Here is a 25259-nt window from a genome sequence, read left to right as displayed (position 1 = left end):
AGGGGGGTGGGGGTGGGGGTGGACGATTTTGGCATAGTGGAGGGTGGGGAACTTTGGGCCGGAATAAAAAATAGGTATGATTTACCTCATGTGCTAAGCTCGCAAGCCATTTAAATGCAGTGTTTACATACTTTTTTTTGTTTTGATACTGCTCTTTACCGACTTCTGGAGATCCAGGTTCAAAAAATATTTAACAATCTGTTAACTATAATGGGATCTGTATAAACCACCCGATAAATTTTATTAGAATTAATTTCTTTACCCACTAAGAATTTAAAAGAATAATTTACTTCTTGCGTGTAGCTTTTGTCAATATTCCTTTTGTTTGAATGCATCATTATATTTCAAATGCCAATTCTGAACTGAGGAAATAGCAAATTGTCAGAGTTTTTATATCCGTGTTCAAGGTTAAACATAAATCAACCACACCTAACAATTAAAGGTAGCAGACAGATAGGAAATTACTACAGCACAAAGGAAACGAATCACTACCATGAAAAATACGCACGACTTTTAACAGAAACATCACGCACTTTGAACAGAGATCAACACGAATTTTCCTGGTAGTTGAATCCGGTCATTGTACTGTCTGCTTGTATGACGGGAGACAGTCTGCTTGTAACTGTTATAGCTATATGGTGGGACTGTCTGCTTGAAACTGTTATATCTATAAGGGGAGACTGTCTGCTTGAAACTGTTATAGCTATATGGGTACCACCCTCGTACCTATCATTATACCTACACTACTACTTTGATTCATGTTTAAGTAGTTAAGTAAATCTAAAGACAGTGGGTGTATCGATCTTATCAAAGTAACATATCAGCAGTATCTAAGTGGGCGGTTGGTAAACGCCTAGTCTGATACTATTTTTCATTTTAATTTCTTGTTATTTTGGATTCCATTTCTCCATTCATAGTCCAATCTGTTCGTTTTGAGTTGGAATTATTATATGACGTTATTTTGGCTTCTTCTATGCTTTAGTATGGGTCTTGCCATGTCTTCAAATTTTTTGAAAAACTTTTATAATTCAAATAAAAATCAAATGACCTTTTTTGTATTCAACCATGTATAAACTACATATGGCACGTTTGTTGTTGTTTTACACTTCTTTTAATTCATCAAAATAAAAAAAGATAGGTAAGTGACATGGAGAAGAAGGTAAAAGTTATAAAATCTACAGGACTTGCCCCCTAGTTCCCCGTGCAGGCTTACTTGGTTTATCTATCAAATTCGAACGCACTTGTAGAGCCAAAGCTGATTCGACTGAATGCTGTAGAGATCTGAAGGATTGTTCCCACCTAAGAGCATTTGGCCTAAATCCACTCTCTGGTAATTCAGCCCTCTTGCAGGAAATATTTACATTGGTGTTCTGTTTCGCGCACCAAATCGGGGACGGCCAGGCTTTTGAACCTGGGTCATCTAGTATCTCATGATTTCTCTATAGTGTATTGTATTCTTCATATAACCTGTTCTTATCTTCATGCAACCCGTTCTTATTTTCATATAACCTGTCCTTATCTTCATATAACCTGGTTTTATTTTCCTCCCTACCCCTCTAAATAAATGGACTCTTCATACCAAGGTGAGCCTTGACAGATTGAAAATAATTCTATTGATACCCTGATGTTAACACTTTTCATTTTGAGACAACTGAGATATTACTATCCTGTCAAAAGATCCTGTAAAGTCCAACCTAGGATACATACATTCATATACAACAGGCATTCATGTACGTGTCTGCTACACAATTACACGGTAAATTGGGTAATAAATGTAAATCGTGTATTGTCCGTTTAGAAGGAAATTATTGTATATGCCGTGCTTTTCCCCTGTAGTCTGAAATACTAAAACTCCTGTGAAGTCCCATCCAGGATACAGACATTCTTGTACGTGTCTGCTACACAATTACACGGTATATTGGGTAATAAATGTAAATCGTGTATTGTCCGTTTAGAAGGAAATTGTTGTATATGACGTGCTTTTCCCCTGTAGTCTGAAATACTAAAACTCCTGTGAAGTCCCATCCAGGATACAGACATTCTTGTACGTGTCTGCTACACAGTTACACGGTAAATTGGGTAATAAATGTAAATCGTGTATTGTCCGTTTAGAAGGAAATCATTGTATATGCCGTGCTTTTCCCCTGTAGTCTGAAATACAAAAACTCCTGTGAAGTCCCATCCAGGATACAGACATTCTTGTACGTGTCTGCTACACAGTTACACGGTATATTGGGTAATAAATGTAAATCGTGTATTGTCCGTCTAGAAAGAAATTGTCGTATATGCCGTATTTTTTTCCCTGTAGTCTGAAATATTAAAACTTTTGTGAAGTCCCATCCAGGATACAGCCATTCATGTTTGCTTGTGTTGGATTCTATAATGTTTTTATCTAACTGTATATCAATATTATCTAATCAAACATGCATTTTAACATTCTGTTTGACATACTGCTTCCTGTAATAATGACCCACTTTTGGTTTGACCTCTAAAATAATTAAGACCACTTTGCTTATCCTGAAAAAAATGATTAATTCAAAAGGACAGGAACTTTTATATTAAACGCTCATCTACTTCTCTATAATACAAAATTAGTTGCGCAACAGTGTTCAATAAGAAGGACTCTATAGGAAAATCGTCCTGTTCATTGTGTCAAACAAGGGATTTTCAGTTTCCTGAGTAGTAAGTTCAATTTAGACCAGGATAGCCCTATACAAAAAAAAGCCCTATACAAAAACTGTACAATATACTATTAAAGCCCTATACAAAAAAAGACAAATACTAAAGAAAAATTACACTCCATTTAACATCCTTCTCATCAATACAAAATTTCTTACTGCCACAATATAACTAGGAGTCTTAGACCTAATTAACTCACAAATCAGCATGTCTTCCCCATTCTGGATAATTGATCCCCTTAAATTAGAGAGTTGCTTACAGCGGAGGAGGAAATAGCCCAACACATAATTATTCTTCCTACATCTCAAGAAACTACACTCGGCCTCCGGACCTTCCCTCATTGTCCTTACCATAAATCCTCAGATATTTCATGGACAATCCCAGCTTAAAATAAAACTCCTGTCCATAATTCTCTTTTACTTCCCTATACAAAGTAAGACTCCGGAGATTTATCCACAGCTGATTGCCATAGTTGCACTTCTTGGTCTTAAAGACTTGCACTAATTTTTTTTTATCTTCTGGCCCTTTTCCTTTCTCCTACGAACTTGAAAATCGATTCTCATCTAATATCCTTTTGATTTGTGCTGTCCATGATGTTTTGTTACACTGAAGGAGATGATCTTCATATGCTGCTCAGGACAGTCTTGTCTGGGGAAGTTTGAGGAGTCTTAACCAAAATTTGGTGACATGGGTGTATCTTTTCAATTTCAGGTTAAATATACCAAGATCACCTTTTAATACTAACGTATGTGTTGTATTCTGTAAGCCAAAAACTTGTTTATAATATTGAAGTTGAGAGGTTTCTAGTTGCTTTGCCGGCTGATACCCCCATATTTCTGATCCGTAATGTAGGATGTTTGCCTCCTTATATTTCAAAAAATGACTTTGAATTAATTTAGTATTGTCATTGAAGAATAGCCTTTTGGTATTTTCATTTTAAAAATCGAAAATACAACAAAATTCCCCCTTAGATTTTTGAAAAATTCGTTTTGCTCCGCCACGTTTCCGTGAATTGACGCCACTGAGCATAATAAGCAGGCAAAGACCAACTATAACAATTTTTTTTTAGTTTCGACCACAAGTAGCCTATCAGAAAAGATAAAACTCAATAAACATCAAACAGTTCGTGGTAACTAACTGTAAGTAAGGAACGACCCGGTTCAGTTGTTACCGAAACTCTAAAAAACGAAATTTTGATATCAATAGATACATCAAAAGAATCGGATTTTAATTTTGATTTCAAATATATAAGTTTCATCAAGTTTACCCCTACTCATCAAAAGTTACGCGCCTGAGAAAATTTTGCTGATTTTCGAAAAAAGGGGGAAAGACCCCTAAAAGTTATAGAACCTTAATGAAAATTACACCATCATATTCAGCGTATCAGAGAAACCCTACTTTAGAGGTTTCAAGCCTCTATCTACAAAAATGTGAAATTTTGCATTTCTTGCCGGAAGAACGATCACGGATGCGTTTTCTGTTGTTTTTTTGTTTTTTTTTTCTTTTTCCCAGAGGTGATCGTATCGACCCAGTTGTTATAAAATATCATGAGAGGGCTCATTGGAACGAAAATTAAAAGTTCTAGTGCCGTTTTTAATTGACAAAACAAATGGAGGGCAGCTAGGCCCCCTCCAACGCTCATTTTTTCCCAAAGTCATCTGATCAAAATTTTGAGATAGCTATTTTGTTCAGCATGGTCGAAAATATTATAACTATGTCTTTTAGGATGACTTAATCCCTCGAAGCCCCCAGGAGGAGGGCTGAAAGGTTGAAATATAGAATTGGTTATTGGGACCCAGCTCAATGGTAACCAAAACTAGAAAACGGTATTTTGATACAAATAGATACATCAAAAAAATCATATTTTAATGCTGATTTCACATATATAAGTTTCATCAAGTTTAATCGTCATATTCCGAATATGATAAATATGATATATTTATCATATTCCGCGTATCAGAGAACCCTACTGTAGAGGTTTCAAGCTCCTATCTATAATTAAATAAAAAAAACAAGTTTTTTTAACTGAAAGTAAGGAGCGACATTAAAACTTAAAACGAACAGAAATTATTCCGTATATGAAAGGGGCTGTCCCCTCCTCAACGCCTCGCTCTTTACGCTAAAGTTTTTTTATTGTTTAAAAAAATAGAGTTGTGAGAAAGTCAAACTTTAGCGTAAAGAGCGAGGCGTTGAGGAGGGGACAGCCCCCTTCATATACGGAATAATTTCTGTTCGTTTTAAGTTTTAACGTCGTTCCTTACTTTCAGTTAAAAAAACTTGTTTTTTTTATTTAATTTTTGAACGTTTTTGAATTAATGCAGGTTTTGATTTTGGCTCACCGTACAAGAATAATTAAAAAAAAATTTGCATATTATATTTGGTTAAATTGCTTTCTCGAAACTTGTTTAATTTTATTTAATAACGTTTTTATTAGTAATAAATATAATTAAATTATAATTAACTAACTTAAAGAAATTCTATATTAATAAATTTTTAAAAATTATATTATTGGGTTCGCCCCCTAGTCAATACCCTGCTCTTTAAACTATAGTTCGAATTTTTTTTCCAGTTCTTTAAAAATGACCTCTTAATCACAATCAGTTGATCAGTTGAAAAACTTGTTTTTTTTTATTTAATTCCTGATCTTTTTCTTTAATAATGCTGGGAAATCCGGCGCCCCCTTCATAGCAATGTCCCTTCCCCCATGAAAACTTCCTTCATGGAAAGATCCTTCCATATAGCCCCCGACCCTCTCCTTCCCCCACCTACCAGAAAAAATCTCCTCTGAAAAAGTCTGTATACTTCCCAATAACCAATACTATATGTTAACATTGAGTAAAGTTCATAACTTTCAGCCCTCCCCCTGGGGACTTTGGGGGATCAAGTCATCCTAAAAGACATTTTTATCATATTTTCGACCATGCTGAACAAAATGGCTATCTCAAAATTTTGATCGGGTGACTTTGGGAAAAAAATGAGCGTGGGAGGGGGCCTAGTTGCCCTCCATTTTTTTTGGTCACTTAAAAAGGGCACTAGAACTTTTAATTTCCGTTACAATGAGCCCTCCCACGATATTCTAGTACCACTGGGTCGATACGATCACCCCTGGGAAAAAAAAAACCAACAAACAAACAAACAAACAAATAAACACGCACCCGTGATCTTTCTTCTTGCAAAAAATACAAAATTCCACATTTTTGCAGATTGGAGGTTTAAACCTCTACAGTAGGGTTCTCTTATACGCTGAATATGATTGTGTGATTTTCATTAAGTTTCTATAACTTTTATGTTGTCTTTCCCCCTTTTTTTTAAAATCAGCAAAATTTTCTCAGGCGCGTAACTTTTGATGGGTAGCACTAAACTTGATGAAAATTATATATTTGAAATCAGCATTAAAATCTGATTCTTTTGATATATCTATTGGTATCAAAAACCCGTTTTCTAGAGTTTCGGTTACCATTGAGCCGGGTCGCTTATTTTTTGCCAGACGAAAGATCACGGGTGCGTGTTTATTTTTTTTTCCCAGGGGTGATCGCATTGACCCAGTGGTCCTAGAATATCGTGGGAGGGCTCATTGGAATGGAAACTAAAAGTTCTAGTGCCCTTTTTAAGTGACCAAAAAATGGGGGGCAACTAGGCCCCCTCCCACGCTCATTGTTTTCCCAAAGTCACCTGATCAAAATTTTGAGATAGCCATTTTATTCAGCATGTTCGAAAATATTATAAGTATGTCTTTTAGGATGACTTAATCCCCCGAAGTTCCCAGGAGGAGGGCTGAAAGTTATGAGTTTTACCCAATGTTAACATATAGTACTGGTTATTGGGAAGTATACAGTACAGACGTCTTCAGGGGAGATTTTTCCTGGTAGTGTGTGGGGGGGGGGGGGCTCGGGCAGGGAAGTACTCAGAGGGGGGGGCCTTCGGGAAAGCCCCCCCTTCCCGAAATCTCACGATTTTTTTCATTTTCCATAATTTTCTGATTTTTCTCACAGAATAATGGGTTTGAAGGATTTGCCCCTCCCCTGAAACAAATTGCCCCCCCCCCCCGAAACAAATTCCTGCGTACGTGCCTGGGGTCGGGGGTTATGTAGGAGGATCTTTCCACGAAGGAAGTTTTCATGGGGGAAGGGACATTGCAATGAAGGGGACGCCGGACATCCCAGCATTATTTAAAAAAAGATCAGAAATTAAATATAAAAAACAAGTTTTTCAACTGCAACAGCAGCAACATCAAAACTTTAAACGAACAGAAAATATTACATATATGATTGGGTTCACCCCTAGTCAATACATCACTCATTAAGCCAGAGATTTTTTAGTACTTTCATAAGAGCTATCTATTCTAATTAACGGCCTTTGTGATTAAGCGGCCATTTTTAAAGAATTGGAACAAAATTTGAACTTTTGCTTAAAGAGCAAGGTATTGACTAGGGGGTGAACCCCCTAATATATGTATTAAAAATATATGAATATAGAAGTTCGTTACGTAAGCTAATTCGTAAGTTACGTATATTTATTACTAATAAAAACGTTCGTAAATAACATGAAACAAGTTTCGAGAAAGCCATTTAACCTAATAAAATTAAATTAATATGAAAATTTTGTTTTAATTATTCATGTACTGTGAGCCAACTGTACTGTGATCAAAACCTGCATTTATTCAAAAACGTTCAAAAATTAAATAAATAAAAAACAAGTTTCTTTAACTGAAAGTAAGGAGCGACATTAAAGCTTAAAACGAAAAGAAATTATTCCATATATGAAAGGGGTTGTCCCCTCCTCAACGCCTTGCTCTTTACGCTAAAGTTTGACTTTCTCACAACTCTATTTTTTTTAAACAATAAAAAACTTTAGCGTAAAGAGCAAGGCGTTGAGGAGGGGACAGCCCCTTTCATATACGGAATAATTTCTGTTCGTTTTAAGTTTTAATGTCGCTCCTTACTTTCAGTTAAAAAAATTAGTTTTTTTTATTTAATCTTAAAAAGAGATCACATGGTTAGGCGCAACTAAATCATTAGCTGTTTTATCTCAAATAATGACAAAATAATTGCTTAGCTAATATGTTTTTTTTTTCAAAGGCATTTCAGTAATTTTAGATAGCTTCGAAGCCAGTGTACTTTTCAAAATATTTTAGGTTTGGCAAGACCCTACCCAAGATTTTTTTCGGGGCGGGGGGTTGGTTGCACAAAAAAAAAATCCAAAATGCATAAAAAATTTGTTTAAATCCATTTTTGTTACGTGTTTACGTGTCAGACAAAAATTTCGGGGGAGGGCAAACCCCCCTGGGTACAGTCTTGTGTTTTAGTATTCATTCGCTTGAACCTTTTACTTTAGCATGGATATTTTCTGAAAACAAAAAATGGCAAAAGACTCTTAGGCTATCCACCACTAAATAGTTTGTTAGAAGGCAATTTAGCCAAGTCCATGCTAAAACGTACTCAAGACCATTTTCCGGGGGTGAATCTCAAACATTTTTATTAGGGGGGGGGAAGAGGGGTCCAGATATGGATATTCAAGGGGCTTGGGGTATATAATAATTTTTTATCCAAATTATTGGGGGGGGGGGTTATGTACATAAGTTTCAAGCTGATCAAACACGGATTTTTTCCCTTTTTTTAATCTTTTTGGACAGTCCTCTTAGAACAGTCAAAATTATTTTCATGTTATTTTCACCTGCGTGAATTTAACACTCGGAGAGTGGATGCACCATCTCTGAATTTCAAAAGTTTTAACTATGATGACTCTTCTTACTAGACAAAATGATCCTTAATATGATCAAGTTTATTCCACGAAAGGACTCACGATGTTTTTTTCGCTAAACTACTGGCCTGCTAAACTATTTCAGTGTTTTGTTTCAGTCACAGTTAATTGTTTCCCCGAAGATTGAATTCAAGTTCGCCGAACCTTAGTACATCACTAGTTACGTCAATAGTGCAGGTTTCAAAAGTCATAACTGCTCTCTCTTTTGGTGCAATCCATGAGACCTGATATATTGATACGAATTATTATACTTTTCTTTCAGCCTGAATCCATAGCTCGGTTTTGATTCTACCTCAGTTTTCCGCATCATATGATGGTGCCTTGAGTAACTAATATTATTATTAATAAGGGCGAACGTGTAAAAATGAGCCAAGGCTCAGGCCTCAAAGGCTACTGCTGCGCTATTGGTGCCCATTTTGGGCGTAGTGTTTTGAGATAGGGCTTGCCTTTCTATTTTTTCCCTTTGCAGAATAGCCTTCCTTGGTAGTGATGTTCACCTTTGTTTTCCGCCATCCTGAGAGCCTGATACATCAGCTTCAGACCGACTTGGGTAGGCAACACTCGTCCCTGAAAAGATGTGGGAGTCACAAACCACTTGCTTGCCTTCAGTGACAACTGAAATTTGATCCTCAGAACCAGAAGCAGCAAGAGGATCTCTTTTTAAGCCTCAATGTTCCTAAAAATGTTTTCTTGTTCCAGGATCAGTGCTTCGTATGTCCAAAGGGGCTGACCCACCAGGGCCTGATTTTTGCATCCCTTACTAGCCTTTTCCATCAAATTAAATTAAAAAAAACAGGTTTTTTTTAACTGAAAGTAAGGAGCAATATTAAACCTTAAAACGAACAGAAATTAATACGTATATTATTGTGCTGCCCCCTCCTCAATATGTCACTCTTTACGCTAGAGTTTGACTTTTTGTTCCAATTATTTAAGAATAACTTTTAGAATAATAAGGTTGTTAAAAGTTCTAAGAAAACCTTAGCGCAAAGAGCGAGGTATTGAGGATAATATACGTAATAATTTCTGTTCGTTTGAAGTTTTAGTCTTGCTCCTTACTTTCAGTGGAAAACTTGTTTTTATTTAGTTAATATGGTCGTTTTTTAAATAATGCCAGGAAAACTGGCTCACTTTACAAGGAAAATTCTCATACCCCATGAAAAATCCTCCCACGTAATTCTCCCATCGGAAAAATCCCTCCGAAAAATATTTGTATACTTCCCAAAAACCAATACTATAATATGTAAACAATGGGCAAAGTTCATAGCTTGCAGCCCTTCCCCGGGGACTGTGGGGGGTCAAGTCATCCTGAAAGACATAGTTACTAAATCTTTCGATTATGCTGAAAAAATTGCTATCTAAAAAAATTTTGAGCAGGTGACTTTTGGGAAAAAGGGTCGTTGGAGAGCGGCTAGTTGCCCTCCGATATTTTTGGCCACTTAAAAAGGGCACTACAACTTTTAACTTCCGATCAAATGAGCCCTCTCTCCAACTTCACTGATTCACTGGTTTGATGCGATCACCCCTGGGAAAAACAAACAAACAAACACGCATCCGTTACTTTAGTAGAAGTGACCCTATTGATCGTGTCAGAACCACGTGGTTCTGTCAGCATTTTTAAAACTCCCACGCGAACACCATATATGGGCATAGAGTCCTTAGGGAGAACACGTGGTTAATGGGGTCAATGACCTCTTTTTCCAAGATCGATTTATTTGATGTTTCTATGTGTAATAGCTCCGGGACGAAGGTTGCACATGCGCATTGAATTCTAACGGGAACAATGTTATTGATCTAGGACTCGAGGGGGAAGTGAATTTCCGAGAAATTGATTGCGTAATCGAAGGGGAAATGAATTTCCGAGAACTTGATTGCGTAATCAAAGTGTGTCAACAACAACAACATCGACCTTGACATTCGCTGAGAGCGTGCACTTACAACAACATCGACCTTGGAACACCTGTGCAGTCGACCTCAATTCACCTATCGTGAATCAATAATTGCCCTTAGAAACAACAAATTAATTTCCCCTTCTTGACAGATCAATCAATCAATGACATCATCTGTCAGACTTTAAAAATTTCCGCCTAGAAACATTTCTTCAGGAATAGATCCATATCATTAATGTCATTGCCTCGGGAACAACTCTTTTGGTCGAACTCCAAAGGATATTAATAACCAAAGGCCATGGAAACAATTAGGCAAGAAACATCTTAGCGATGAATTGTTTTAGCGCACGAGAAGGTTTCCTATTAATTTGAAATGCGTTAGCACAGAGATGCCAATAACAAAGGAACACGCTGAATTTACGTTTAGTGATTATTTGGGCGAAACCGTTTTAGACAGGTTATGGAACTATTTCGGCGAAACAGATAGAGACATTTTAAAAGAAGATTTTTGAAGAGATTTTGGAGGAGGTTTTGAGTGTGGTCGTTATAATACACAAGTTTCATTTGAACAGTGTTGTGAGGTCCTCTAACCCAACCCCAAAGGGTTCAAATCCTCCTACCCCAACCCCAAAGGAAGCCCCCGGTCCTCAAAGCCCCCCAAACTCCCAAAGACCCTCCACCGGTGCCCCCAAAGGCCCACCCAGACCCCCAAATGCCATCCCCAGGCCCCAAATGTCCCCCAGGCTCCCAACTGTCCCCCCGGACACTCAAAGGCCCCCCAAGCTCCCAAAGGGCCACCGGCGCCCCAAAGGCCCACCCAGACCCCCAAAGGCCATCCCCGGGCCCCCCACAGGCCCATCGAGCTCCCGAAGGATCAACGGGATCCCAAAGGCCCTCCACCGGTCCCCAACTGCCCCAAATGCCCTCCCATGGTCCTCAAAGGTCCCCCGGGCTCCCAAAGGGCCACCGGTGCCCCAAAGGCCATCCACCGGTCCCCCGGCGCCCCAAATGCCCACCCACACCCCCAAATGCCAACTCCAGACCCCAAAGCCCCACCCAGTAGTGGTTGGTTTTGGTTTTCCTTGTCACAGTTACATTTTCTTGATTTTTCAAAGTTCATTCTGAATTTATTTCATTGAAATGCAAGAGTTGGAATATTTCAGTAGCGTTCGGTTGTGGTTTAACTTGTCAAAGTTACATTTTCTTGATTTTTCAAAGTTAATTTAGAATTTATTTAGTTGAAATGAAATATTTTTAATATTTAAGCATTTTTTTGTTTTGTTTTAAATTGTAACAGTTAAAATTTCTAGCTTTTTAAAAGTTAATTTTTAATTTCTTTAGTTGAAATGAAAGAGTTGGAATATTTCAGTAGTGTTTGGTCGTGGTTTACCTTGTCACAGTTACATTTTCTTGATTTTTCAAAGTTCATTTTGAATTTCTTTTGTTTAAATGCAAGATTTGGACTATTTCAGTAGCGTTCGGTTGTGGTGTACCTTGTCAAAGTTACATTTTCTTGATTTTTCAACGCTCATTTTGAATTTCCTTTGTTGAAATGCAAGAGTTGGAATATTTCAGTAGTGTTTGGTTGTGGTTTACCTTGTCACAGTTACATTTTCTTGATTTTTCAAAGATCATTTTGAATTTCCTTTGTTGAAATGCAAGAGTTGGACTATTTCAGTAGTGTTTGGTTGTGGTTTACCTTGTCACAGTTAAATTTTCTTGATTTTTCAAAGTTCATTTTGAATTTCTTTAGTTGAAATGTAATAGTTGGAATATTTCAGTAGTGTTTGGTTGTGGTTTACCTTGTCACAGTTACATTTTCTTGATTTTCCATATTTCATTTGAATTTCTTTTGTTGAAATGCAAGAGTTGGACTATTTCAGTAGCGTTCGGTTGTGGTTTACCTTGTCACAGTTACATTTTCTTGATTTTTCAAAGTTCATTTTGAATTTCTTTCGTTGAAAAGCAAGAGTTGGAATATTTCAGTAGTGTTTGCTTGTGGTTTACCTTGTCACAGTTACATTTTCTTGATTTTTCAAAGTTCATTTGAATTTCTTTCGTTGAAATGCAAGAGTTGGAATATTTCAGATGTGTTTGGTTATGGTTTACCTTGTCACAGTTACATTTTCTTGATTTTTCAAAGTTCATTTTGATTTTATTTCGTTGAAATGCAAGAGTTGGAATATTTCAGTAGTGTTTGGTCGTGGTGTACATTGTCACAGTTACCTTTTCTTGATTTTTCAAAGTTCATTTGAATTTCTTTCATTGAAATGCAAGAGTTGGAATATTTCAGTAGTGTCTGCTTATGGTTTACCTTGTCACAGTTACATTTTCATGATTATTCAAATCTCATTTTGAATTTCTTTCGTTGAAATGCAAGAGTTGGAATATTTCAGTAGTGTTTGGTAATGGTTTACCTTGTCACAGTTACATTTTCCTGATTTTTCAAAGTTCATTTTGAATTTCTTTCGTTGAAATGCAAGAGTTGGACTATTTCAGTAGTGTTTGGTTGTGGTTTACCTTGTCACAGTTACATTTTCATGATTTTTCAAAGCTCATTTCGAATTTCTTTCGTTGAAATGCAAGAGTTGGAATATTTCAGTAGTGTTTGGTTATGGTTTACCTTGTCACAGTTACATTTTCTTGATTTTTCAAAGCTCATTTCGAATTTCTTTCATTGAAATGCAAGAGTTGGACTATTTCAGTATCGTTTTTTTGTGGTTGAGCTGTTGAGTGTTATTTGTTCTTGTTTTTAATTTGTTCATGTTGTTTTTCTTTTGTTGAAATGCAAGAGTTGGAATATTTCAGTAGTGTTTGGTTATGGTTTACCTTGTCAAAGTTACATTTTCTTGATTTTTCAAAGTTCATTTTTAATTAATTAGTTTAAATTCAAGAGTTGGAAAAATTAAGTAGTGTTTGGGTATGGTTTACCTTGTCACAGTTAAATTTTCATGATTTTTCAAAGTTCATTTTGAATTTCTTCCGTTGAAATGCAAGAGTTGTAATATTTCAGTAGTGTTTGTTCGTGGTTTAACTTGTCACACTTACATTTTCTTGATTTTTCAAAGTTCATTTTGAATATCTTTTATTGAAATGCAAGAGTTGGAATCTTTCAGTAGTGTTTGGTTATGGTTTACCTTGTCACGGTTACATTTTCATGATTATTCAAAGTTCATTTTGAATTTCTTTCATTGAAATGCAAGAGTTGGACTATTTCAGTTGTGTTTGGTTATGGTTTACCTTGTCACAGTTACATTTTCCTGATTTTTCAAAGATCATATAGAATTTATTTCTTTGAATTGATAGAGTTGGAATATTTCAATAGTGTTTGGTTGTGGTTTACCTTGTCACAGTTACATTTTCATGATTTTTCAAAGCTGATTTTGAATTTCTTTCGTTGAAATGCAAGAGTTGGAATATTTCAGTAGTGTTCGGTTATGGTTTACCTTGTCACAGTTACATTTTCTTGATTTTTCAAAGCTCATTTCGAATTTCTTTCATTGAAATGCAAGAGTTGGAATATTTCAGTAGTGTTCGGTTGTGGTTTAACTTGTCACAGTTACATTTTCCTGATTTTTCAAAGTTCATTTTGAATTTCTTTTGTTGAAATGCAAGAGTTGGAATATTTCAGTAGTGTTTGGTTGTGGTTTACCTTGTCACAGTTACATTTTCTTGATTTTTCAAAGTTCATTTTGAATTTCTTTCGTTGAAATGCAAGAGTTGGAATATTTCAGTAGTGTTTGGCTGTGGTTTACATTGTCACAGTTACATTTTCTTGATTTTTAAAAGTTAATTTTAATTTCTTTCATTTAAATGCAATAGTTGTAATATTTAACAAGTGTTTGTTTGTGGTTTACATTGTAAAAGTTAAAATTTATATATATTTCAAAGTTAATTTTTAATTTATTTCGTTGAAATGAAAGAGTTTGAATATTTCAGTAGTGTTTGTTCGTTGTTTACCTTTTCACAGTTAAAATTTCTTTAAATTTCCAATCTAATTTTTAATTTCTTTAGTTGAAAATCAAGAGTTGTAATATTTAATTAGTTTTTTCTTTTCTTTTACATTTTCACAGTTAAATTTTATTTATTTGTCAAAGTTCAATTGAATTTATTTCGTTGAAATGCAAGAGTTTAAATATTTCAGTAGTGTTTGGTTATGGTTTACCTTGTCACGGTTACATCTTCTTGATTTTTCAAAGTTCATTTTGAATTTCTTTCGTTGAAATGCAAGAGTTGGAATATTTCAGTGGTGTTTGGTTATGGTTTACCTTGTCACAGTTACATTTTCCTGATTTTTCAAAGTTCATTTTTAATTTCTTTCGTTGAAGTGCAAGAGTTGGACTATTTCAGTAGTGTTTGGTTGTGGTTTACCTTGTCACAGGTACATTTTCTTGATTTTTCAAAGTTCATTTTGAATTTCTTTCCTTGAAAAGCAAGACTTGGAATATTTCAGTACTGTTTGGTTGTGGTTTACCTTGTCACAGTTGCATTTTCTTGATTTTTCAAAGTTAATTTTGAATTTCTTTCGTTGAAATGCAAGTTGGAATATTTCAGTAGTGTTTGGTTATGGTTTACCTTGTCACAGTCACATTTTCTTGATTTTTCAAAGTTCATTTTGAATTTCTTTCGTTGAAATGCAAGAGCTGGAATATTTCAGTAGTGTATGGTCGTGGTTTACCTTGTCACAGTTACATTTTCTTGATTTTTCAAAGTTCATTTTGAATTTCTTTCATTGAAATGCAAGAGTTGGAATATTTCAGTAGCGTTTGGATGGGGTTTACCTTGTCAAAGGTACATTTTCTTGACTTTTAAAAGCTCATTTGAATTTATTTAGTTGTAAAGCAAGAGTTTGAATATTTCAGTAGTGTTTACTTGTGGTTTACCTTGTCAAAGTTACATTTTCTTGATTTTTCAAAGTTAATTTTAATTTCTTTAATTGAAATGCAAGAGTTGGAATATTTCAGAAGTGTTTGGTTGTGGTTTACCTTGTCACAGGTACATTTTCTTGATTTTTCAAAGTTCATTTTGAATTTCTTTCTTTGAAATGCAAGAGTTGGAATATTTCAGTAGTGTTTGGTTGTGGTTTACCTTGTCAAAGTTACATTTTCTTGATTTTTCAAAGTTCATTTTAATTTCTTTAGTTGTAATTACATTGTTTGACTATTTAATTATCTTTAGGTTGTGGTTTAACTTTTCAAAGTTACATTTTCTTGATTTTTCAAATTTAATTTTGTTTTTCTATCGTTGACATGCACGAGTTGGAATATTTCAGTAGTGTTTGGTTGTGTTTTACCTTGTCAAAGTTACATTTTCTTGATTTTTCAAAGTTCATTTGAATTTCTTTCGTTGAAAAGCAAGAGTTGGAATATTTCAGTAGTGTTTGGTTGTGGTTTACATTGTCACAGTTACATTTTCTTTATTTGTCAATTTTCATTTGAAGGTGTTTCATGGTAACTCAAAAGTTGGTATAGTTCTGAATTGTGGTGGTGTTTATGTCCTTGCCCAAGTTACATTTTGTTTATTTTCAAATGTCATTTGATTTACGTTAGCTGTAATGATAGATTTGTACTGTTTAAGTAATGGTTCTACTTGGTTTAAAATTTAACATTTAAATTTTCTTTTTTTTTCTAATTTAATTTTGAATTTATTTCATTTAAATGCAAGAGTTGGAATATTTCACTAGTGTTTGGTTTTGGTTTAACTTGTCACAGTTACATTTTCATTATTATTCAAAGCTCATTTTGAATTTATTTAGTTGAAATGCAAGAGTTGGAATATTTCAGTAGTGTTTGCTTATGGTTTACCTTGTCACAAATACATTTTCCTGATTTTTCAAAGATATTTTTTAAGTTAATTCATTGAGAAGCAAGTGTTGGTACATTTATGTGGTTTTTGGTTTTGGTTTACCTTGTCACAGTTAGATGTTCTTGATTTTTCAAAGTTCATTTCTAATTTCTTTCATTGAATTTAACGAGTTGGAAGATTTCAGTGGTGTGTGGTTATGGTTCACCTTATTACAGTTACATTTTCTTTATTTTCAAATTAATTTTGAATTTATTTCATTGAAATGTATGAGTTGGAATATTTCACTAGAGTTTGGTTCTGGTTTACATTGCCACATTTACACACATGTATACACATGTACACACATGTGCTTATCATGAGTGCTCATGATAAGTTAACCTAACCTTTTCTGGTGAGTATGGTTAGGTTAGACTAGATTAAGTTAGGTTAGATTAGGTTAGGTTAGGTTAGCCCATGTACGCTTCACATAGGTTAGCTTAGGTTAGGTGAGAGACAGGCAAAAGTTAGGTGTATGATTAGGTTAGGTTAGGTTAGATTAGGTTAGGTTAAGTTAGGTTAGGCTAGGTTAGCCTACGTACGCGCATGTACGTAGGCTAACCTAGCCTAACCTAACTTAACCTAACCTAACTTAATCTAACCTAACCTAACCTAATCATACACCTAACTTTTTGCCTGTCTCTCACCTAACCTAAGCTAACCTAAGTGAATTGTACATGGGCTAACCTAACCTAACTTAACCTAACCTAACTTCATCTAGTCTAACCTAACCATACTCACCGGAAAAGGTTAGGTTAACTTATCATGAGCACTCATGATAAGCACATGTGTTTACATGTGCATACATGTGTGTAACTGTGGCAAGGTAAACCAGAACCAAACTCTAGTGAAATAGTCCAACTCATGCATGTCAATTAAAGAAATTCAAAAAGAATTTGAAAATCAAGAAAATGTAACTTTGATAAAGTAAACCATAACCAAACACTAGTGAAATATTCAAGATCTTGCATGTCAATGAATGCAATTTAAAATCCACATTTAAAAATCACGAAAATGTAAGTGTGAAAAGGTAAACCATAACCAAACACAACTGAAAGATTCCAACTCTTGCATTTCAACGAAAGAAATTCAAATGAACTTTGAAAAATCAAGAAAATGCAACTGTGACAAGGTAAACCATAAGAAAACACTCCTGAATTTGACAATCTCTGTAATTAAATAGAATTATATCCAAATGAAGTTAGAAAAATCTATATAATACATGTGTGACAAGGTAAACCATAAGTAAACACTATTGAAATATTCCGACTATTGAAATTCTACGACAGATATTCAAAATGAGCTTTGAAAAATCAAGAAAATGTAACTGTGATAAGGTAAACCATAACCAAACACCACTGAAATAGTCCAACTCTTGCATTTCAACGAAAGAAATTCTAAATTAACTTTGAAAAATCAAGAAAATGTAACTGTGACAAGGTATACCATAACCAAACACTACTGAAATATTCCAACTCTTGCATTTAAACGAAAGAAATTCAAAATGAACTTTGAAAAATCAATAAAATGTAACTGTGACAATGTAAACCAAAAGCAAACACTACTGAAATATTCCAACTCTTGCATTTCAAAGAAAGAAATTCAAATGATCTTTGAATAATCATGAAAATGTAACTGTGACAAGGTAAACCACAACCAAAAACTACTGAAATATTCCACCTCTTGCATTTCAAGGAAAGAAATTCAAAATGAACTTTGAAAAATCAAGAAAATGTAACTGTGACAAGGTAAACCACGACCAAACACTACTGAAATATTCCAACTATTTCATTTCAACAAAAGAAATTCAAAATGAACTTTGAAAAAACAAGAAAATTTAACTGTGACAAGTAAAACCAAAACAAAACAGTACGGAAATATTTCACCTCTTGAATTTAAATGAAAGAAATTCAAATGAACTTTGAAAAATCAAGAAAATGTAACTGTGACAAGGTAAAACACAAGCAAACACTACTGAAATAGTCCAACTCTTGCTTTTCAACTAAAGAAATTCAAAATGAACTTTTAAAAAACAAGAAAATTTAACTTTGACAAGGTAAACCACAACCAAACACTACTGAAATATTCCAACTCTTGCATTTCAACGATAGAAATTCAAAATGAACTTTGAAAAATCAAGAAAATGTAACTGTGAAAAGGTAAACCACAACAGACCGCTACTGAAATATTCCAACTTGCATTTCAACGAAAGAAATTCAAATGAACTTTGAAAAATCAAGAAAATGTAACTGTGACAAGGTAAACCACAACCAAACACTACTGAAATATTCCAACTCTTGCATTTCAACGAAAGAAATTCAAAATGAACTTTTAAAAATCAAGAAAATTTAACTGTTACAAGGTAAAACACAACCAAACACTTATGAAATATTCCAACTCTTGCATTTCAACGAATTAAATTCAAATTAACATTGAAAAATCAAGAAAATGTAACATTGACAAGGTAAACCAAAAACAAACACTACTGAAATATTCCAGCTCTTTCTTTTCAAATAAATAAATTCAAAAATGAACTTTGAAAAATCAAGAAAATGTAAATTTGACAAGGTAAACCATAACCAAACACTAGTGAAATATTCTAACTCTTGCATTTCAATGAAAGAAATTCAAAATGAAATTTTAAAAATCAAGAAAATTTATCTGTTACAAGTTAAAACACAATAAAACAATAATTAAATAGAAAAAAACTTGAAATAAAAATAAAGAAATTAAAAAATAACTATGAAAAATCAAGAAACTGTAACTTTGACAAGGAAAACCAAAACCAACCGCTACTGAAATATTCCACCTCTTGCATTTCAACGAAAGAAATTCAAAATGAACTTTGAAAAATCAAGAAAATGTAACTGTTACAAGGTAAACCACTACCATACACTAGTGAAATATTCCATCTCTTGCATTTCAACGAAAGAAATTCAAAATGAACTTTGAAAAATCAAGAAAATGTAACTGTGACAAGGTAAACCAAAACCATACACTACTGAAATATTCCAGCTCTCTCAATTCAACTAAATAAATTCAAAATTAAATATGAAACATCAAGTAACTGCAACTGCGATACGGTAACCAACAACCAAACACTACTGAAATATTCCTAAGTCTTTCTGTTCCAGAACAGAAATTCAAATGAAAATTGACAAATAATGACAATGTAAATTTGACACGGTACTCAACGACCAAACACTACTGAAATAGTCCAACTCTTGCAATTCAACGAAAGAAATTCAAAATGAACTTTGAAAAATCAGGAAAATGTAACTGTGACAAGGTAAACCAGAACCAAACACCACTGAAATATTCCAACTCTTGCATTTCAACGAAAGAAATTCAAAATGAACTTTGAAAAATCAAGAAACTGTAACTGTGATAAGGTAAACAATAACCAAACACTACTTAAATATTCCAACTCTTGCATTTCAAAGAAAGAAATTCAATTGAACTTTGAAAAATCAAGAAAATGTAACTGTGACAAGGTAAACCATAAGCAAACACTACTTAAATATTCCAACTCTTGATTTTCAACGAAAGAAATTCAAAATGATCTTTGAAAAATCATGATAATGTAGCTGTGACAAGGTAAACCACAACCAAACACTACTTAAATAGTCCAACTCTTGCATTTCAATGAAAGAAATTCAAAAATAAATTTTAATTTTAATGAAATTCTAAATGTGACACTGTAAAAAAAAAGAAAACACTACTGAACAATACAATATATTGCATTTAAATTAAATAAATTCAAAATGAACTTTGAAAAATCAAGAAAATTTAACTGTGACAAGGTAAACCACAGCCAAACACTACTGAAATATTCCAACTCTTGCTTTTCAACGAAAGAAATTCAAAATGTACTTTGAAAAATCAAGAAAATGTAACTGTGACAAGGTAAACCACAACCAAAAACTACTGAAATATTCCAACTCTTGCATTTCAACAAAAGAAATTCAAAATGAACTTTGAAAAATCAGGAAAATGTAACAGTGACAAGGTAAACCACAACCAAACACTACTGAAATATTCCAACTCTTGCATTTCAATGAAAGAAATTCGAAATGAGCTTTGAAAAATCAAGAAAATGTAACTGTGACAAGGTAAACCATAACCGAACACTACTGAAATATTCCAACTCTTGCATTTCAACGAAAGAAATTCTAAATGAACTTTGAAAAATCAAGAAAATTGAACTGTGACATGTTAAACCACAACCAATCACTACTGAAATATTCCAACTCTTGCTTTTCAACGAAAGAAATTCACATTGGGCTTTGAGAAATATGGAAATTTTCAATTTGAGAAGGTCAACCACAAGCAAACACTACTGAAATAGTCCAACTCTTGCATTTCAACGAAGGAAATTCAAATGAACTTTGAAAAATCTTGAAAATGTAACTGTGAAAAGGTAAACCATAAGCAAACACTACTGAAATAGTCCAACTCTTGCATTTCAACGAAAGAAATTCAAAATGAACTTTGAAAAATCAAGAAAATGTAACTGTGACAAGTTAAACCACGACCAAACACTACTGAAATATTCCAACTCTTGCATTTCAACGAAAGAAATTCAAAATGAACTTTGAAAAATCATGAAAATTTAACTTTGACAAGGTAAACCACAACCAAACACTACTGAAATAGTCCAACTCTTGCATTTCAACGAAAGAAATTCAAATGAACTTTGAAAAATCAAGAAAATGTAACTGTGACAAGGTAAACCACAACCAAACACTACTGAAATATTCCAACTCTTGCATTTCAACACAGGAAATTCAAAATGAACTTTGAAAAATCAATAAAATGTAACTTTGACAAGGTAAACCACAACCGAACGCTACTGAAATAGTCCAACTCTTGCATTTCAACAAAAGAAATTCAAATGAACTTTGGAAAATCAAGAAAATGTAACTGTGACAAGGTAAACCACAACCAAACACTACTGAAATATTCCAACTATTGCATTTCAACGAAAGAAATTCAAAATGAACTTTGAAAAATCAAGAAAATTTAACTGTGACAAGGTAAACCACAACCAAACACTACTGAAATAGTCCAACTCTTGCATTTCAACAAAGGAAATTCCAAATGAGCTTTGAAAAATCAAGAAGATGTAACTGTGACAAGGTAAACCAAAACCAAACACCACTTAAATATTCCAACTCTTGAATTTCAACAAAGGAAATTCAAAATGAGCTTTTAAAAATAAATAAAATTCAATTTTGAAAATGTAAACAACGAACGAACGCTAATGAAATAGTCAAACTATTTAATTTAAACAAAATAAATTAAAAATGATCTTTGAAAAATCAAGAAAATGTAATTGTGACAAGGTAAACCACGACCAAACACTACTGAAATATTCCAACACTTGCATTACAGCTAAAGAATTTAAATAATAAATTTTAATTATATAGAAAATGTAACTTTGACAAGTTATACCACAAACAAACACTACTGAAATATTCCAACTCTTTCTTTTCAAATAAAGAAATTCAAAATGAACATTGAAAAATCAAGAAAATGTAACTGTGACAAGGTAAACCACAACCGAACTCTACTGAAATATTCCAACTCTTGCATTTCAACGAAAGAAATTCAGAATGAACTTTGAAAAATCAAGAAAATGTAACTGTGACAAGGTAAACCACAACCAACCACTACTGGGTTGGGCTTTGGGGTCCGGAGATGGCATTTGGGGGTCTGGGTGGGCCTTTGGGGCGCCGGGGGACCGGTGGATGGCCTTTGGGGCACCGGTGGCCCTTTGGGAGCCCGGGGGACCTTTGAGGACCATGGGAGGGCATTTGGGGCAGTTGGGGACCGGTGGAGGGCCTTTGGGATCCCGTTGGTCCTTCGGGAGCTCGATGGGCCTTTGGGGACCGGGATGGCCTTTGGAGGTCTAGGTGGGCCTTTGGGGCACCAGTGGCCCTTTGGGAGCTGGGGGCCTTTGAGGGTCCGGGGGGCCAGTTGGGGGCCTGGGGGACATTTGGGGCCTGGGGATGGCCTTTGGGGGTCTGGGTGGGCCTTTGGGGGCACCGGTGGAGGGTCTTTGGGAGTTTGGGGGGCTTTGAGGACCGGGGGCTTCCTTCGGGGTTGGGGTAGGAGGATCGGAACCCTTTGGGGTTGGGTTAGAGGACCTCACAACACTGTTCAAATGAAACTTGTGTATTATAACGACCACACTCAAAACCTCCTCCAAAATCTCTTCAAAAATCTTCTTTTAAAATGTCTCTATCTGTTTCGCCGAAATAGTTCCATAACCTGTCTAAAACGGTTTCGCCCAAATAATCACTAAACGTAAATTCAGCGTGTTCCTTTGTTATTGGCATCTCTGTGCTAACGCATTTCAAATTAATAGGAAACCTTCTCGTGCGCTAAAACAATTCATCGCTAAGATGTTTCTTGCCTAATTGTTTCCATGGCCTTTGGTTATTAATATCCTTTGGAGTTCGACCAAAAGAGTTGTTCCCGAGGCAATGACATTAATGATATGGATCTATTCCTGGAGAAATGTTTCTAGGCGGAAATTTTTAAAGTCTGACAGATGATGTCATTGATTGATTGATCTGTCAAGAAGGGGAAATTAATTTGTTGTTTCTAAGGGGAATTATTGATTCACGATAGGTGAATTGAGGTCGACTGCACAGGTGTTCCAAGGTCGATGTTGTTGTAAGTGCACGCTCTCAGCGAATGTCAAGGTCGATGTTGTTGTTGTTGACACACTTTGATTACGCAATCAAGTTCTCGGAAATTCATTTCCCCTTCGATTACGCAATCAATTTCTCGGAAATTCACTTCCCCCTCGAGTCGTAGATCAATAACATTGTCCCCGTTAGAATTCAATGCGCATGTGCAACCTTCGTCCCGGAGCTATTACACATAGAAACATCAAATAAATCGACCTTGGAAAAAGAGGTCATTGACCCCATTAACCACGTGTTCTCCCTAAGGACTCTATGCCCATATATGGTGTTCGCGTGGGAGTTTTAAAAATGCTGACAGAACCACGTGGTTCTGACACGATCAATAGGGTCACTTCTACTTACTTTTCTGGCAAAAAAAAAAGCAAAATTTCACATTTTTGTAAATAGGAGCTTGAAACCTCTACAGTAGGGTTCTCTGAATCTTATGTTATTTTCATTAAGATTACTTGATGTTTTGGGGGTACTCCCCCCCCTTTCAAAAATTGGGCAAATTTTCTCAGGCTCGAAACTTTTGATAGTTAACATTAAACTTGATGAATTTTATATGTTTTCAGTAAACATCAAAATTCGATTCTTTTCATGTATCTATTGTTATCAAGACTCTGTTTTTTATAGTTTCGGTTACTATTGAGCTGGATCGCTCCTTAATTACAGTTCGTTACCATGAACTGTTGATATTAGCAATACATTCAACAATTGCACTTCCTCATGATTCGACACATGCCAGGACGGCCAGTGGCTAGAAGGTGACTGAAATAAGCAGTAGTAGCCTTTATTCATACTTTCAAGGGCAACACGAGAAGGATGCTACCACTATTCTTGAGCTTTGAGCTAGGAAAAATATCAATGTACAGTCATTACTTCTTTCTACACGAGTTTCAGCTTTTGTGATAAAACTATGACTCAGTTTCGCTATTCTTCGAACAAGTTGGTGAGGTAGTTATATTCTAATTCCCCAATTTTGACACCAAAAGTCTATCCCGTTTACCACAGTATCGAAATCTTTGTGAACATAATATATAATTTAATTGTTTCAGACACAGGTTCAGTTTTACATGGGGAGTGTGAAACATTGATTTTTGCTACAAAACAAATTCCTTAGAGAGAAATTTCTTCCTCCCTATTTACAGGTATATCTTTAACAATTACTTATAATCATCTGAGTATCTGTCAAATATTTTCAGAAGCCACGGTAAGTTTCGCCCTGCCCTTTTTTACCCTCTCTAATCAAATAGTGCTTTTGGCACCCCTTACGAAGAATATTTCTATTTTAACTAATTTTTTTATTTCATATTTTTCCGCTGGAATTCCATTTCATCTCCCTGATAATTCAAAGGCTTTTTCAACCAGCTTCTGAAATAGAAAGTGGGAGTACTGCATAACCCCCTCAGTACACACAAAAAAATTCTACCGAATTCCTTGTCTTTAGTTTTTCCATTCGTATTTTAAAAGAAATTAATTTAATGTATTAATTTTACTTTTTTGTTTAATCAATTCGTATTTTATAGATATAATAACTTAATTTAATATAAACAGTTCTGCTTTTCTTGCGAGATGTTTTGTGTTTAATCGTGTACAAAGATTAATTTTATCATTAACAATATATCATTACCATGGATCCTCATCGAACTTTGTAATTTAGGAAGATGTCCGCTGGAACCATGGAACTGCACGAAGCCGCTGATACCCCAGTCAGCTATATACCGATTATGGTCTTACCACCGTTTATTGACAATAGAAAACCCGCACACATTGTGATACCTCCGATAATGCCATTCTTTGAAAGTGTCGTTCCTTATATCCCACTCCTGATAGTTGGAGCCGCCGTTCTCGCTCTTGTTGTTGCTGGTGCAATTGCTGGAGTTGTTGCAGGATCTGTGAGGGTACTTATTGCCAAAAAAGAGAGAAAAATTGAAAGAAACCTTCGGAAGGAATATTTCAAAAGATATGGACTGTACAATGACATGCCTCTTGATGGAAGGTTTCATAGAGACGTTTTGATGCCCCTGGAAAATGGACAAGCGGAGCGTCTTATTCAACATTTACTTCAAACCATAGATTAATAGTGAGTAAGAAACATTTGTGATTTATTTATGAAAAACTAACTGGATTCAACTACCACTTGTAGTAATTATTTGGTTGTTCAACTACCAGGTGAACTGACCACCATTTCTTGACCATAGCAAACTAGGACTAGTAGTGATATGTCCCATAGTGCCACTTTGAACGATAAATAATAAATTTGTTATGATTTTTGAATGTTGCAATATTTATCTCAAATTTACGTTCAGTAAGCTCAAACCACTTAAATACGAACTTTAGTATGAATTGAATACTATTTGTAAAATATGTACTTAGTTTGTTTTGAGTTAAGACA

General features: G+C 34.7%; 1 protein-coding gene across 1 annotated transcript; it reads left to right on the top strand.

Annotated features, from left to right (window-relative positions):
- The first annotated feature begins 2626 nt into the window (after positions 1-2626).
- Positions 2627-24945, top strand: LOC148956151 (uncharacterized). The gene is made up of 2 exons (XM_089089461.1): positions 2627-2682; positions 24525-24945. The coding sequence occupies exon 2, from the start codon at positions 24529-24531 to the stop codon at positions 24943-24945; it is 417 nt and encodes a 138-aa protein (XP_088945587.1). The 5' UTR covers positions 2627-2682; positions 24525-24528.
- Positions 24946-25259: the final 314 nt, after the last annotated feature.

Source organism: Artemia sp. Qi Xiang Cuo, chromosome 1, assembly GCF_049724085.1.
Source record: "Artemia sp. Qi Xiang Cuo chromosome 1, ASM4972408v1, whole genome shotgun sequence".
Taxonomy (NCBI): Eukaryota; Metazoa; Arthropoda; class Branchiopoda; order Anostraca; family Artemiidae; genus Artemia; species Artemia sp. Qi Xiang Cuo.
The sequence above is the reverse complement of the archived record's forward strand: the minus strand, read 5'-3'. Positions and strand labels throughout refer to the sequence as shown.

Excerpts from the sequence above, each read along its gene's own strand:
- LOC148956151 (XM_089089461.1), top strand. The coding sequence starts at position 24,529 with ATGTCCGCTGGAACCATGGAACTGCACGAAGCCGCTGATACCCCAGTC.